The sequence below is a fragment of the Populus alba genome, chromosome 2, assembly GCF_005239225.2.
Source record: "Populus alba chromosome 2, ASM523922v2, whole genome shotgun sequence".
NCBI classification, from domain to species: domain Eukaryota; kingdom Viridiplantae; phylum Streptophyta; class Magnoliopsida; order Malpighiales; family Salicaceae; genus Populus; species Populus alba.
The window spans coordinates 10,121,663-10,136,689 of record NC_133285.1 but is presented as its reverse complement, the minus strand read 5'-3'; the positions used below and the strand labels follow the sequence as shown (position 1 = coordinate 10,136,689).

The window sequence follows — 15,027 nt, the reverse complement described above, 5'->3', positions numbered from 1 at the left end:
ATTAAAAAAAATATAGATGAAATATAATAAATAAAAAGTTGGAGAAAGATAAAATTAAAATAATATATATAATATTATAATTATCTCAGTAAAACAAATAACAATAAAAAAATATTTAGTCATTTTACTTTTTATAAATTTATGATTAAAGGTTTTTCTTTTTAAAAATGAAAAACACATTTAACTAATTTTTTCTTTCACCGTCAAGTAATTTTCCATTTTCAACTTTCTTTTGGATTATTAAACATGAAAAGTGAGAAAAATGGTTTTAATTTTTTTTTTTGTAAGAATAAAAGGTGCCTAAATTCGCGTTGTGTCATTGTGCTTGCACGAGGCCCTGTCGAATTACATCTTCTCAAGAACGGGAGGCGTTCGAAGCTTTTTTGGAGGTCAAGGTGATATGGCATTGGCTCAGTCCTCGAGCCCAATAAAACAAGGAACTGGGAATGGGATCCAGCCCCTCCTTTTTTGTGGCTAGCGCATAAGCCTGGCCCTTGCAATAACTTTATGGATAAATTGTGAACACGTTGATCTTTCCCTGTCCTCCTCCAAAAGTAAAATGGAAATCAAATGGAAATAACATGGGAAGGGGCGCATTTCCAACCACTGATCAAAAAGCTTCTGAGCTATAAGGCACTGAGCAGGATTGGTGAAGATTTTAGGTTTAGGTAACCCGAGCACCAAAGATTTTTGGAAATGACAATATAATGTATTTTAATGTTGAGCAATAAGTGGGGGTAATTCACTGCTTGTAATTGATTCATCCAACAGCAAGGACATAAAAATCTTGAGCTCTGACAATAATTTGGAGGCCGAGGAATCAAATCTAGTCTTGACCAGTCATGATATGATCGAAAGCCATTCTTACGTCCCAATTCATAGAGTTGTGAAAAAGAAAAGAAATGCTTTCTCGTAACACCAAGAACAATTGCAAACAACGAAATTAAAAGAGGAAAAAAACGAAGCAGCAGCAGAATAACCTCCAGGGAGGGCGTCATCACCATTGATTTTAGTGATAGGTTGTCCAAACCGTGAGCTAATCAAAACACACCTGCCTATTGCCCGAACTGTGGTCCATCGACTATCAGATAATCTTTCACCAGCTGCTGCTTTCACGTGATGCCATGCGAGGTCACTTTATCCTTTCTTTTTTAAATAGAAAGTGTGTGAAACTCCAAAAAGCTTAAATTGAAAAAGAAAGAACCTTTGTACCCCCCCCCCTCCCCATTAAAGCTGTTTTTGGTGCCCTATGCAATTCACCCTCCCTCTCACCTCAACTTGCACTCCCTCCCTCACTGTACTTTCAACGTTCTTCTCGATAACACTCTGTTCCTGATCACCACGTTCTCTTAGATACTTAATTATATTTGTGTTTGTGTCTGAATCAGTCCATAGATGGATCAATTTAACGTTGACGGACTCACTGACACTACCATTACTGTCTCCTCCATTTTCATACCAAAAAAATACACCAACTTAATTTTAACCTCACATGAAAAAAAGAAAAGAAAAAAAAATATATATAAACGTTCAAATTAATAAATACGTACACACGTTACATTCTATATCGATGTTACTTTATTATTCTCACAGCCCAGCAACTTCCCTCAGAAAGACGACACACATGCTAGCTAGCATCAGGCAAGCAAGACCCCATCATCCTTACCTCAATTTTCTGGCTCCTTATGATATAATGTTTTTCTAGAAGGGGTTGGTGTAAATGCAGCAGCTTGGTATAACTTAACCTACTTATCTTTAATCTGATGGGGAAGAAGGGAGGTAGCTCATGGTTGACTGCTGTGAAAAGGGCGTTTAGATCTCCAACTAAAGAAAGTGACAAGAGGGCTACTGGGGCTGGCCATGACCAAGAAGAAGATGAAGAAAAGGTCCTTTCTTTTCGCCTCTCTTTTAATTTTATCTATTGAAAACTAATTTCTCGTTGTTTCTCGATCTGTTTTTGAGTTGTAATGGCTGACCCTTTTGTGGGCTTTTCTTCTTGCAGAAGAGAGGGAAGAGAAGATGGTTATTTAGGAAACCTACGAATCAAGAAACAGCGACACATCAGAACCTGTCAAAGGCAGGAAATGTTAAGGCATCCCCAGGTGGTGGTGGAGGTGCTCCAACAGACCATGTGTCGGCAGCTGCAGCAGCTGAGCAAAGGCATGCAATTCCAGTAGCAGTTGCTACTGCAGCTGCAGCTGAAGCTGCTGGAGCCACTGCCCAGGCGGCGGCGGAGGTGGCTCGGCTCACTAGGCCTTCATATCATCCTAGAGAACATTATGCTGCCATTGTCATTCAAACAGCTTTTAGAGGATACCTGGTAAAAAACGAATATTGTACATACATAAAAAAAGATGCTATTTTTTTTTCCTCTCTTGCATTGCAAATAGTGAAAAAGCATTCATGAATTATCAATATTTGTAGTGATTAGAAGAGAAGGTGTGTTAATTTGTGGTGTGTGTAGGCAAGGCGGGCTCTTCGTGCACTTAAAGGGCTAGTGAAGTTGCAAGCTTTAGTAAGGGGACACAATGTGAGAAAACAGGCCAAGATGACCCTGCGATGCATGCAAGCTCTGGCTCGAGTGCAGGCTCGAGTGCTTGATCAACGCGTGAGACTCTCACATGAAGGCAGCAGGAAATCTGCATTTAGTGACACCAATAGCGTGCTTGAATCGCGATATCTTCAAGACATTTCAGATAGAAAATCCATGGTAATTTGTTCTGTTCTTTCTAAGCATTGGTTAGCATTTCAATCTGGTCATACTCTGCTTCAACTTAATTCAAAGCAATAACAACGGTTTTTCTACAGATTAATGACCTTATGATTTTGTACTTTAAAGCTATAAGAGTCTAATGTAGTTCAGCGTTGGATCAAATTTTGACAGTCAAGAGAAAGCAGTAGCATTGCAGATGATTGGGATGATCGGCCACACTCCATTGAGGAAGTCAAGGCCATGTTGCAACGCAGGAAAGAAGCTGCGTTCAAGCGTGAAAAGACGTTATCTCAAGCTTTCTCTCAGCAGGTTCATTGCTTGCACTTTTCTCTGCCCCTGTTTTCTGAATTGTTAGGAGTATAGCTCATGGCTAATTGGTTCAATTTTTTCAAACCCATGTCCAAGATATGGAGAAATGGCAGGAGCCCATCAAATGGCAATGAAGATGAGCTCAAAGAAAGACCACAGTGGCTTGATCAATGGATGCCTGCAAAGCCATGGGACAATAGCAGCAGAGCAAGAGCTTCAACTGATCAAAGAGACCCCATCAAAACTGTAGAAATTGACACCTCGCAACCTTATTCATATTTAGTTCCTAATTTTAGAAGAACAAACCAAAACCAACATCACCAACACCAGAGACCCAATTCATCAAACAATGGTGCGACACACTCTGCTCCTTCTCCACTCCATAGAGCTCATCAAACTGCTCCACTCCACCACTCTCCTATCACACCCTCCCCATCAAAAACTAGGCCTCTTCACGTTCGTTCAGCTAGTCCACGATGTGCAAGAGAAGATAGAAGTTGTAATTCCTCTCAAACACCAAGTTTAAGGTCCAATTATTTTTACAATGGAAATTTGAATCAACATGGAATCAGGGGTGGTGCTGGCGTTAGTAGTAATGGTAATGCTACATTGCCAAATTACATGGCTGCAACCGAGTCTGCCAAGGCTAGATTGAGATCACAGAGTGCACCAAGGCAAAGATCATCAACACCAGAACGAGACCGGATAGGGTCTGCAAGAAAACGGCTTTCGTATCCAGCCCCCGACCCTTGTGATGTCGGTATAGTTTATGGCGGTGCTGGTTACGGCCATGGTTTAAGGAGTCCAAGCTTTAAGAGCGTTAGCGGTTCACGTTTGGGTGGACTCGAGCAACAGTCTAACTATTCTTCTTGCTGTACGGATAGCTTTGGTGGTGAGCTTTCCCCTTCTTCAACTAACGATCTTAGGAGGTGGTTGAGATGATTTAATAATGCAGTTGGTGGGCTAGCTTACTGTGAGCATGTTCAAGTCTTTTGTGATCACAAGTGGTTGGGATATAATGGAGTGACTGACCAGAAGAGTAAAGATAAGTTTAGTTTTGGATAGGTGGTTGGGACTTGGATATTCATTGTGTTGTGTGTCTTCTCTCTCTCCTTTTTTTTTTTTATTATTATTATTTGTTTGAGGTGATTTGTCGAGGCCTCCTAGCTCAAGATAATTCTTGACCATTTTAGTCACTCATTCCCCGTTGTAAACTGATTTTCATATGCCTGTATATATTTGTTTGGAATTGATTAATTGTTGTTTTTTATTTAATTATAAATATATTAAAATAATTAATTTGAAATAAAAAAATAAAATAAAATGTTAATTCTTTTTAAAATCACAGTTAAAAAAAAAAAAAGTATCTATCTAGTGCACAGAAGTCATACCTTAATTGAAGCAATCCATATACGAGAGACTAAGATTACAGGAAGAAAAACCTGAAGTTTTGTTTTTTCCTTATCTTCTATAAAGTGGTTTTCTTATATCTGTTTATTTCTTTCTGTATTTTAAAAGTATTTTAAAAAAATTGAAATTTTTTTTATTTTTTTATTTTAATTTAATTTTTTGATATTTTTAGATATTTTAATATGCTAATATTAAAAAATAATTATTATTTTAATGTATTTTAATAGAAGTCGTGGGAGATATTTGAGAGAGTTGAAGTGGCAATTTTTCAAGTTTCAATTATCTCTACTTTAATTGTCTGTGGAGCTCCGACTTAAGTGAAATCATTATATCAGGACGGCCATGACATTCGAGAGAAATCCCAAGAGGAGGCGTCATGTTGATTTATTTTGGATTCGTGCTAGTTAAGGTTGCCCAACCTTCTAAATCGAACACTTTTTTTTTCTTTTTTCTTTTTTTAATTTTTACCTGTTTTTCTGAGATGTCATGCCACCTTTGTTTTTTTAAAAAAAAGAAAAAGAAAAAGAAAAGACTTTATTAAACACTTCCGTTTTTAAAATGTATAAAAAATTATATTTGGTAGCATGGTTATAGTTTGAAAAAAATTATTTTATAAAAAGTATTTTTGGTTGAGATTAGTTTGGTATCTATATATGTTTGGTTAAAAATATAGTTGAAATTAAAGTTGAACAAAAAGTAGTTAAATGTGTTTGGTTACGAATATTTTTCAAATTGAATTTATAAAATAACTAAAAAGGATATATATTAATATTGATGGTTTTTAATTTAAATATTATAGATTTAACTACTGCTATTATATCATGAAATAAATAATACTTTACATAAATTCATTCGACAAGAAATATAGTTTACATGGTTTTTTAAGCGTGCAACAAAATCAAGTAAAATATCATCAGGAACAAAATTGGGATTACGATTAAATTCTGTAAATACTACGTCATCATGTGATCTCCTTCTAATTTATACAGTGACATTGAATAATGTTAAATACTAGTTTTTCAAATAAAACACAATTAAAAATTAAAAAAAATAATTTTTTTTACTGGATCAGACCCGGTCCAATATATTTAGGTCCATACTAAACCTAATTCGACCATTAACAATGGATTCAGCCAAACTGTGCAAAGTGAACAGTTCGGCTACATAATAAATTATATTCACTCTGCACAGAAACGGTGTGAAACACAAGCAATAAAATAACAATTTTTTGTTTTTGTTAAACCTGAGACATAGCCACAAATATGATGAGTTTCACCCAAACAAAACTCCATTTTTTTTAACTTAACCAAATATCAATAACTATAACAAACATTCAACCTCATTCGTAACCGGAATGCCAAATAGTGTTCCACCCAAACACCATTTCACTTGATGATTTATTTTAACTTGTTTTTAAATTATTTTTTATTTAAAAATATTAAATTATTATATTTAAAAATATTTTTTATATGATATTGTCAAAAATTATTTTTTTTTAAAATATATTTTGAATTAAAAAGTATTTTTACAAAAACAAACCCACACTAAACCACGTGCCCTGTTCTGTGATACTTGGACCTCGAGCGTATCTTCTTGAATGAACTAGGCCTGCCTCGCGCTTTTTCTTGGACCTTCTATCAGTCTTATTAGACTTTATGTCTACTTTAGTAATTGTATTGAATTCCCAATTGTACTTTTGGGTTAAAGAGCTCCGGTTTTCAATAAAACCAGTCAGTTCATCTCGCCTGCCGCCGCAGAGGGTTTTTTTTTTTTTTTTTTTTTTAAATCCAAGTGAAGTTTTAAGTCAACATAATGACTCCTCATCGTATAAGGCCCGGTTTGAGAGCAAATTGTGTAAGAATCGACGTAACATAGTGCAATCAATATCGCAACTTAGCTTATACAATTAAAATCTTGTTTGATTTTTTTAAAAAAAAAAATTAAAATAATCTCAATTCAAATCTTTTTTTATAAATAAATATTAAAATAATAATATATTAAATTAATCCAGAATAAATAAAGTTACTTTGCTTAACTTGTGATTTAGACTATAATAATCATCAAGTTTGGTAACCTTGTTTCTTGAAATTTATTTATTTTATTTAACCTATTAATTATATAAAAAAAAATTCATAGGAATAATAATGAATAAAATCATCGATAAGAAATGTATTTTTTTTAATCTAAAATTTATTTTTTATTGAATTATTTGTACAAAAAAAATTTATTTAATTAAAAAACCGGTTACTATCTAAAGCAAGTTTAAAAATAAAATTAAGGCAATGTCTCAATATCCAACATGTTTTTGAAGGAAAAAAAAAATGTGATAAAATAATGTAAACAAATATATCAAAAAAACGTTAAAGAAAAGTAACTTTTTTTCAATTAAACAATCTTTTATCTCTTATTTTTACATATTAGGTACACAACAATTGAAAAACAAATTGTCAGCACCCTATAAATTTAAGAACCAAGGCATAATTGAAAAGTGCTATTAATATCGTTTTAAGGTATTTATTTCTTTTTTTATTCATAATGCATTTCAATGAAAACCTAAAAAAAATAGAAATGGACATAGTAATTGGGCTGAAGATCTAGGCTTTAATGCTTGGACTTCTTTTTTTAAATAACAGACGACATCTCATCTATCTTTTATATAAAAACAAAGTAAATGATGCACTCTCTACTTTTTAATTTTTCAACTACTAGAAAGGTAATTGGAAAATAAAAATGAATTTATTTAGAATCAAAAACTCATTTTTAACCTATTTTCACTTTAAAGCACCCTTATAAAAATTTGTCATGCCATGTTGGCACTAATGTTATTAAACCCGGACTGGCCCGGCGGGTTGGCCCGGGACCCGGCTGACCCAGTGGCTGGACCAGTTCGGATTTGTTAAAAGACCAGCCAGTGCAACGACCCGGCAAAACCCGGTCGACCCAGCAGGTCGACCCATGACCCGGGTGACTCGGACAAACCCGGACGAGACCCTGCGTTTTGAAGTTAGATTTGCTTGAGATGATTGTGATTTGCAACTCGATCTGGATTTGGAGATCTTGAGGCCTTTCCTTGCTTTGCTTCAAAACATGGTCGAAAATGTCCCTTTATGGTGGATCGACGAGCCTTTGCTGGATGTTTATTCACCCACTCCTTCACAAAGCGATGACTAAGAGCGGGAAATCAGGTACTAAAGGCTTTCTTCTTCCTAGTGGTGGTAGCCCTTTGCCGTTATTCTCATCCTTTTATTTCTTTTATCCAGATTGGAACTGGATTTGAGCGTTTTTGGATCCTAAGTCGGCTTCACTTTTTGGAATTCATGTTTAACATTTAGCAGACTTTATTAACACTGAGAGAGAGAGGCAACATGTAGCACTGTAGCAGTACCAGCAACAACATCACAAGCTTTATTACCATTAACAAGTCTTTAACTTTGTGAGGGGAAAGATGTAAAAGAGAGGGTAGATGAACCACGGGAATTTGCAGGGGAAAGATGTAAAAGAGAGAGGATTTGTGTGATGTTTTGAAGGTTTAAAGCATGGGGGAGTCAAGGAGCAGAGGGGGTAGATGAATTTTGTGAGGTGAGGGTGATGAGAGTAGAAGTCCGTGCTCTCTCTTTGCACAAAACAACCACAACGTCATGTTCATCTCTCTCCCATCATGGTTTCCAGAAAATAATCCGAGTTTATGGGTTGACCCGGGTGGACCCATAAAACCCGAGACCCTGTCCTTTGACCGGGTCAATCTCCCAACCGGGTTTAATAACTATGGTTGGCATACTTGAACATAAATGTGACTCTTTGAAATATAATAGGAAAATATATAAAAAAAAAAATTGGAGTCACACTTGGTAATTAGAGAAAATTAGAAATCCTAAAAATTAACATCGATTATAAAGATTCAGGTAAATAATTAGCTATACTTAAAAAAAGAATAATGCTATCCTTATTGCATCCTTTTAAATGAAAGGTTACTTTCATTATATGTTTTTTTATATATATAAATTTATATATCTTTTTAATTGCCATGAAATATTCTAATTATTTTCAAATCTTATTTACAATTTTTTTTAATCATTTTTAGGGAAAAATTTAATATCGATCCCTAGAAGTAAAAGACTTGTTGATTTTGAAATTCATCTCATTAAAAAAAATCTTTTAAGTTCTAATTTTTATATTTCTAAATAAAAAAACCTTGAATTTATTTATTGCAAACACAATTTTAAAGGTTTGAACTCTCATCTCCTTAATAATTCATGCATGCATTTTATATATACAAATCATTGCACACGACTTGGAACCCTAAGAGACTTATAATTTAGATAATAAATCTGCCACTAGAAGTAAGATTTAATACAACTCTATATATAACTATAGGAATCAAATAAAAGAAAAGGCATTCATGTAAGTGATAAAATCAAAGGAACATACCTTTTTTAGAGATCACTAGAGACTGTTGGTTTCTTTGGTAATGAAAGCTTCTCGTATACCTACAGAAAACTTTATGCTCGCTCCTTTCTCCTTTCCTTTTTCTTTTTTCTTTTCTTGTCTCCTAATCTATGCTATTTATAGGTGTGAGAATGGCTAGAATCATGGGATATAATTCTGAGAATCAATCAAAGATTGCTAGATTTTTTGGGCCAAAATCCAGTGATTAAATTATAGGATTGATTTTTGATAATAAATCAATTATTGTTGGATTTTTAAGGCTAAAATTCTGGGATTTCATCTGGGAAAGAAATAAAAAAAAGGGGTGATATTTTTACTTCTTATTTTTAATTTTATTTTATTTTATAAAAACAACATTGTTATATTATTGTAGTCCTTAACCTTTTGATTTTTTAATTTTCATTCAATTTAGGTTTTAATCTTTGATTTTTCTTTTCAGTTTCACTCTAAATGGTTTAATTGAACCCTTTAATTTTTCCACTTTTTCCAATTTAATCTTTGGTTTCTAAAACTATTTATTTTTTGTTAATTTTTTCATAAATTCTATTTTTTTTTCAATTTCATCTCTTTTTTTTTCAATTTCATCCCTGATTGAATTACTTGAACCCTAGAGTTTGACAATTTATTACAAATTCATCCTTGGTCCCTCAATTCATTTGATTTTATCCAAACCAAACCCCTTTTTAAAAATTATATCCTCAATTGCATCCCAAATTATTCATGATTTTCCCCCCTTCTTCAACTTAATCCTTAGCTTGTTAAAATCAATTATTTATCCTATTTTTTTAACTATATTTTCCCTCTTTTTTATTACTTTTACTTTTTTTTTTTTTTTTTCTTCCTTTTCCTTTTCTTTTTAATTATTTATAACTTAACTTGAAAAATATAAAAACAATGTGATGAAAAATAATGAAATATTAAAATTGACTATATTTATTGAAAAGTAAAAAAAAAAATGTCAATTTGCATTAATTTTTCAAACTTGTGACCCGAATCATTAGACCAGAAGCACCAATTTGAAAAAAAAAAAAAACACGAATGACATTGGAAATAAAATTCAATTTCATAAAATGATCCAAAACAAAAAATATTAATTAAAAGAATAATAATCAAAATTGAAATAAGAAAATAAATGAGAGGACAACTACTAAATTTTTATTGAAGGGTGAGATCGAAAAGAAAAATTAATTTAAAACAATCAAAATAATAAGGATTAAATTGGAAAACACAACATATCACAAAAAAAAAAATCAAATTTTTGTTTGAAAAGTGAAATTGAAAAAAACAAAATAATTTGACAAAAATAACTAAAAAACAACAACCAAAAGAATAAAAACCAAATTGAAAAACATAACATATCACATATTATGATTGAAAAATAAAATTGAAAACAAATTAAAATTTACAAAAGTATCAAGAATAATAAAAAAAAAATAAAGGTTAAAATTAAAATCTTAATAAAGAAAAAATACAATTCTGAAACTTTGCATGATCATCATGATTTTTAAAAGAAGAAAAGAGAAAAAGGGGAAAAGAAGAAAAAAAAAGTTACCACATCATACCACCACTCTAAAACCACTATACACCAACTCCAACACCACCATACATCAATTCCGACAAGATGATCTTATCATGATAGATAATTTGTTTATTTTGGTGGAAAGAACAAATTTGTTGTATATCGTTACACTGAGCAATAGCTTGAAGTATGTATGAATAATGTTTGTTCAAAGGGAATTAGTTTTAGTTAATATTTATAATCATAATAGAATATAAGAAATTAAGAATATGCTAGTTTCTTCTTGTTATATATTATTTATGCCAGACTGCCAATGTTTGGTAGGCAAGAGACAAGAGAAATACAATGGACCCAAGCGTGAAGCAACCATGATCTTTGAGGTATCTTCCTCTGCCCATTTTCTTCTGCATCTCTGCAACCCAGTTTTCACGGGTTCCTCTACCCCTTTTCTGACATACAAAAGCAGCCTTTTTGCCTTTCCCCATGTATATAAAAGGGGCCAGTCTTGCAGAAAACACATCAAGCTGAAACCAAACCATGTGCTCTGATTTTTACCTTTTTTTTTCCGCTACTGCAATGATATCTATTCAAGTCTTTTCCACACTGAAATCCATAAAGAATTAATGATTATGAAATTAGTGACCCTTTTTTTTTTAGTGAAAGAAAATCAAGTTAGTGAGTGTGGCAGTGTGCCCTCTGCCTTGAAATCCGTAAGAGCTACCCGCTTATAATGTTCAAAGAAACCAAGAGAAACAAAGAAAGCAGGAACCCACAAGGGCTTGGACTGCCTACATAACTTTTGGCTTCTACCTTTGGTTTTCTTTCTGTACTTCATATATAAAAAAAAAGTTCATGGCATTTTACCGCATATTAGAGCCATTAAAATGAATATTAATTATGGACCAATCAATGTACGATAATGGCATGAACAAATCCAGATATAGAAATCGTGTTTCGGCTGAGAAATCATTTATTGATCAGGCTCTAGATATATTTTTAAATTAAAAATATTTTAAAATAAAATATTCGAGGATGCTTTCCTAGCTAAAATTCCTTTTCATGCCGATGATCATTAGATTCCCTTCATTCGACTTTCAGGGGCCACCATTAGGTCATTAGTGAGCTAGGGTTAAAGAAGAAGGGGTGGCAAAATATTGAATCACCGTAGTCTAGGGCAAGTTGACTATTGGAGAAAGTTTGCGGCTTTTCTTCTTTACAAATCTTATTTCCAAGCAAGGGCGTGTAGAGTGTATTGAGGTAGCGGGAGTGGCCACTAGCGTCACACATGCATTGTACTAACAAGCCATCCTCCTGGATTACATGTTAGTGAAAAGCTAAGCTACAGAATCTACTTGGGATGCTTTGGTTCCCAATCTTCATCTAAAAGAGTGTGAAGAAAAGAAAAGTATGAGGTGATGGGAAAGATAAAAGGTGACCTTCAAGTTCAAATGCAAAAAAATCTGGTAACACCATTGCTTTACTTCTTTAATTACTTAACTTCATTATGTGTGGTTTTTACACCATGGTAGCTAGCTTTTCCTGCCGCGGTATAAAAATTTTAAATGATGCAAAACTATAATATATATATTAATTAACCATATAGGGAAACAAATCATTCTTTTTTGCTCTCGTTTGGTATTAATGATGATTCTACTCATTTCTTTTACTATTCTATATCCATGGAAAATGACATCAGCTATACCTCAGTTTATTCATACAGAATTTTAGATGGGGTTTGGTATTTATGATGACTCTACTCCTTTCTTATAATGCTAAAAGAAACAAAGAGTTTTTGATGAAGTAATATATAATTTTTAGATGTCGTGGTTAGAACCATTACATTTAACTAATATCACGATTTAGAAATGTGATATATAATTAGTGCAGTGTTTTTTAACCAAGACGTACAATAATTCAATTTCACTAGCCATCTCAACCTTTCCATAAAAATTATAGAAACAAATTTTCTCTGCAACTAAATTTAACAAAAATGGTTATTGTGAGATTTATTATTTAGTTTATTAATTTTATATTTAATTTAGTTAATAATTAGATATTTCAGTTTATTTTTTAACTGATTAAATGTTAATTTAATATCAAAATGGGTTTTTAATGTTCTCATCATGGTATTTCTTAGGTGTTTTTGGCTGAACAAAATAAGAGAAAATGAGTTTTACCCTTGGGGGTTGGCTGCATGATTTTCTGGCCATGACATTTAGAACAACAGCCAACACATTGCCTTTTTTTTTTTTTTTTTTTAAGATAGATGACATGTCATCCATCCTTTTAAAAAAAGAAAAAAAAATAAACAAAAGAAGGCCCAAGCATATGGGCTGGCCTAGGCCCGCATGCCTGTGCTTTTTTAAAGCATAAGTGTGTTAGGCCAATCGACTTGTGTACTTAGCTTTTTTTTAATATTTTTTTATTTCATCCTTCAACATTATGATTTTATTAATTTTTTTTTACTAACTTATTTTTTTCTTCCAATTGCAATCTCTAATATTTGATTGATTTTGAATTAGATTTCATTATTTGTTTTGGTTTGGTTTTTGAAGGTTTATTGTTGTCTCAAATAAACATTTTAACATTTGGCTGATGATTAATTTTGTAAGTGACTTTTTTTATAGTTAAATAAAAAATATATTTTTTAAAAAATAAAATTATTAAACCCAGTAAATTCCATGATCCAGATTGTAATTTTGAAAAGTTAACTTGGGTTGATAGGAAATTGAGTCTCATAATTTGTTTGGATTTTCTTTCTATATTGTTATCGCGATACTAAATAAATATCTTAATATTGGGTTAGTTCTTTATCTTGCAAACTTTTTTTTTATTGTATAGCTAAAAAAAATAGTTAAATAAATGTTATTAAACCTAATGGAGTCAATGAATAAGATCGTGAATTTAGCGGGTTAACTTGGAATGATTGAGAATTGGCTTTGTAATTTTTTTGTTTGATTCCTATTGTAATGCTGCAATCTGAAACAAATATTTTTACATAAAGTTGTTACTCAATTTTGGGAGCAACTTTTTTGCTATCAAACATTTTTCCATACATTTAATGAAATGAATCGAGAAGTATATGTGCTAATTAATTTTAAAGAACTGTTAACACTAATAAAAGATTGAGTCGGAAAGTTGAGAAAAATAAACAAATTAAGATATTTGATCTTGTGTCATAAAGAGCTCTTCACTTTTTTTTTTACTATTATAAGATAATAGATTATCATTCTTTTTTTGTAAGAAGAGTACTAATTTAAATTCAATTAAAACAAAATGTATTTATTTTCTTAGAATTCCTTCTTTTTTAATGATATATTTTCAAAAAAGATATTAGCTTGGGAAGCCATGTTGTTTATTCAATAAAAACAAAAAGCAATAAAAATAAACAAAACATATTTGAACAAACAAGGATAAAAAAATTGTATCGCTTTAATTAAAATTCCTTCACCTTATTAATGAGTTCATTTATTTGGACATTTCTTTGTCAAAATAATTGTTTGCAAATAATAACTTATTTGAACAATAAAATAATGTTGTGATAATTCTTAAGCGAACGAATTAAAAAATAAAACAATATAACACTTGTGAAACATATAATAATGAAGTAATTGGAGGAGTTAAGTTAAAAAACCCAAAACATATATTGATTTAATTTATTTTAATAAATCTCAATTTAAATTGAAGTAAAATGGTAACATCATTTTACCTTTTTAAAAGCAATAAGAGGATGATGGTTTTATCATTCTAGTTAAACCTAGATTAACTCACAAAAGTTGAAACCGAGTCATGTACTTGATTCAATTGATTTTCTTTTTAAATATATATTTTTATTTAATTATACAAAACTAAAACAAACATCCACAAAGAAACTAAATAATTTTTTATAAAAACAATCAATAATAATAGTTCAAAATAAGTGCTTGCTAATATTATAAAAAAAAATGCTATAATCTTATTAGGAAAAACAAATTCAAAACTAAACAATATTGAATATAATAATACTCCTCATATATTTCTAATTAATTTATTTTAATAAATTTAATTTTAAGTTGAAGAAAAAAATAGTGAAAAGACATCAGACATATCTATTTAGGTGGGCGAATGCATCTGGCCCATACAAAAAGGCCACATGCATTGGCTTGCAAATGATAGATGACATTATTTTCATGTTTAATTTTTGATTATTAGAGAGGTGTTTGAAAATTAGGTTCGAGTTTTTTTATTCAAAAACTATTTTTTAATATATTTTCACTTAAAAACATTTAACAAACACCTTTATAATATCAATAAACTAATTTATCAACTTAAAACACTACAAAATTGGCCAAAAAGCACAAAATAATAAAAAAAATCTTATTCTACCTCAATCTATTTTTTTTTTTACAAGATAATAGGTAAAAAAAACATCTAAATTGAACCTTTTATTATAGAGAATCCATTGACACAAAACAATGGCTTTTTGTTTTTGTTTTTTAAATATGATCAACTAACAACTTTCTCTTTTTTTGTGATTTTTTGAGGAATTTCTCTCTCCTTTTTTAAATGTAGGAACTAAGAAATGAACAAAATAAATTTTGAACCAATAAAAAAAAAAAAGGTTTTAAAACGATAGGGACTAAAAAGGCTC

General features: G+C 31.3%; 1 protein-coding gene across 1 annotated transcript; it reads left to right on the top strand.

The window, feature by feature from the left end:
* The first annotated feature begins 1,545 nt into the window (after positions 1 to 1,545).
* LOC118063452 (protein IQ-DOMAIN 17) lies at positions 1,546 to 4,292 on the top strand. The gene is made up of 5 exons (XM_035077491.2): positions 1,546 to 1,886; positions 2,003 to 2,320; positions 2,465 to 2,710; positions 2,885 to 3,022; positions 3,119 to 4,292. Exons 1-5 carry the CDS (start codon positions 1,764 to 1,766, stop codon positions 3,962 to 3,964), a joined length of 1,671 nt encoding a protein of 556 aa, XP_034933382.1. The 5' UTR covers positions 1,546 to 1,763; the 3' UTR covers positions 3,965 to 4,292.
* The last annotated feature ends 10,735 nt before the right edge of the window (positions 4,293 to 15,027 follow it).

Bases quoted from the DNA above. Each gene is read 5' to 3' on its own strand.
- LOC118063452 (XM_035077491.2), top strand. From the start codon at position 1,764: ATGGGGAAGAAGGGAGGTAGCTCATGGTTGACTGCTGTGAAAAGGGCG. The intron at 1,887-2,002 runs GTCCTTTCTTTT...TTCTTCTTGCAG, and splicing joins AAGAAGAAGATGAAGAAAAG to AAGAGAGGGAAGAGAAGATG. The intron at 3,023-3,118 runs GTTCATTGCTTG...CCCATGTCCAAG, and splicing joins CTCAAGCTTTCTCTCAGCAG to ATATGGAGAAATGGCAGGAG.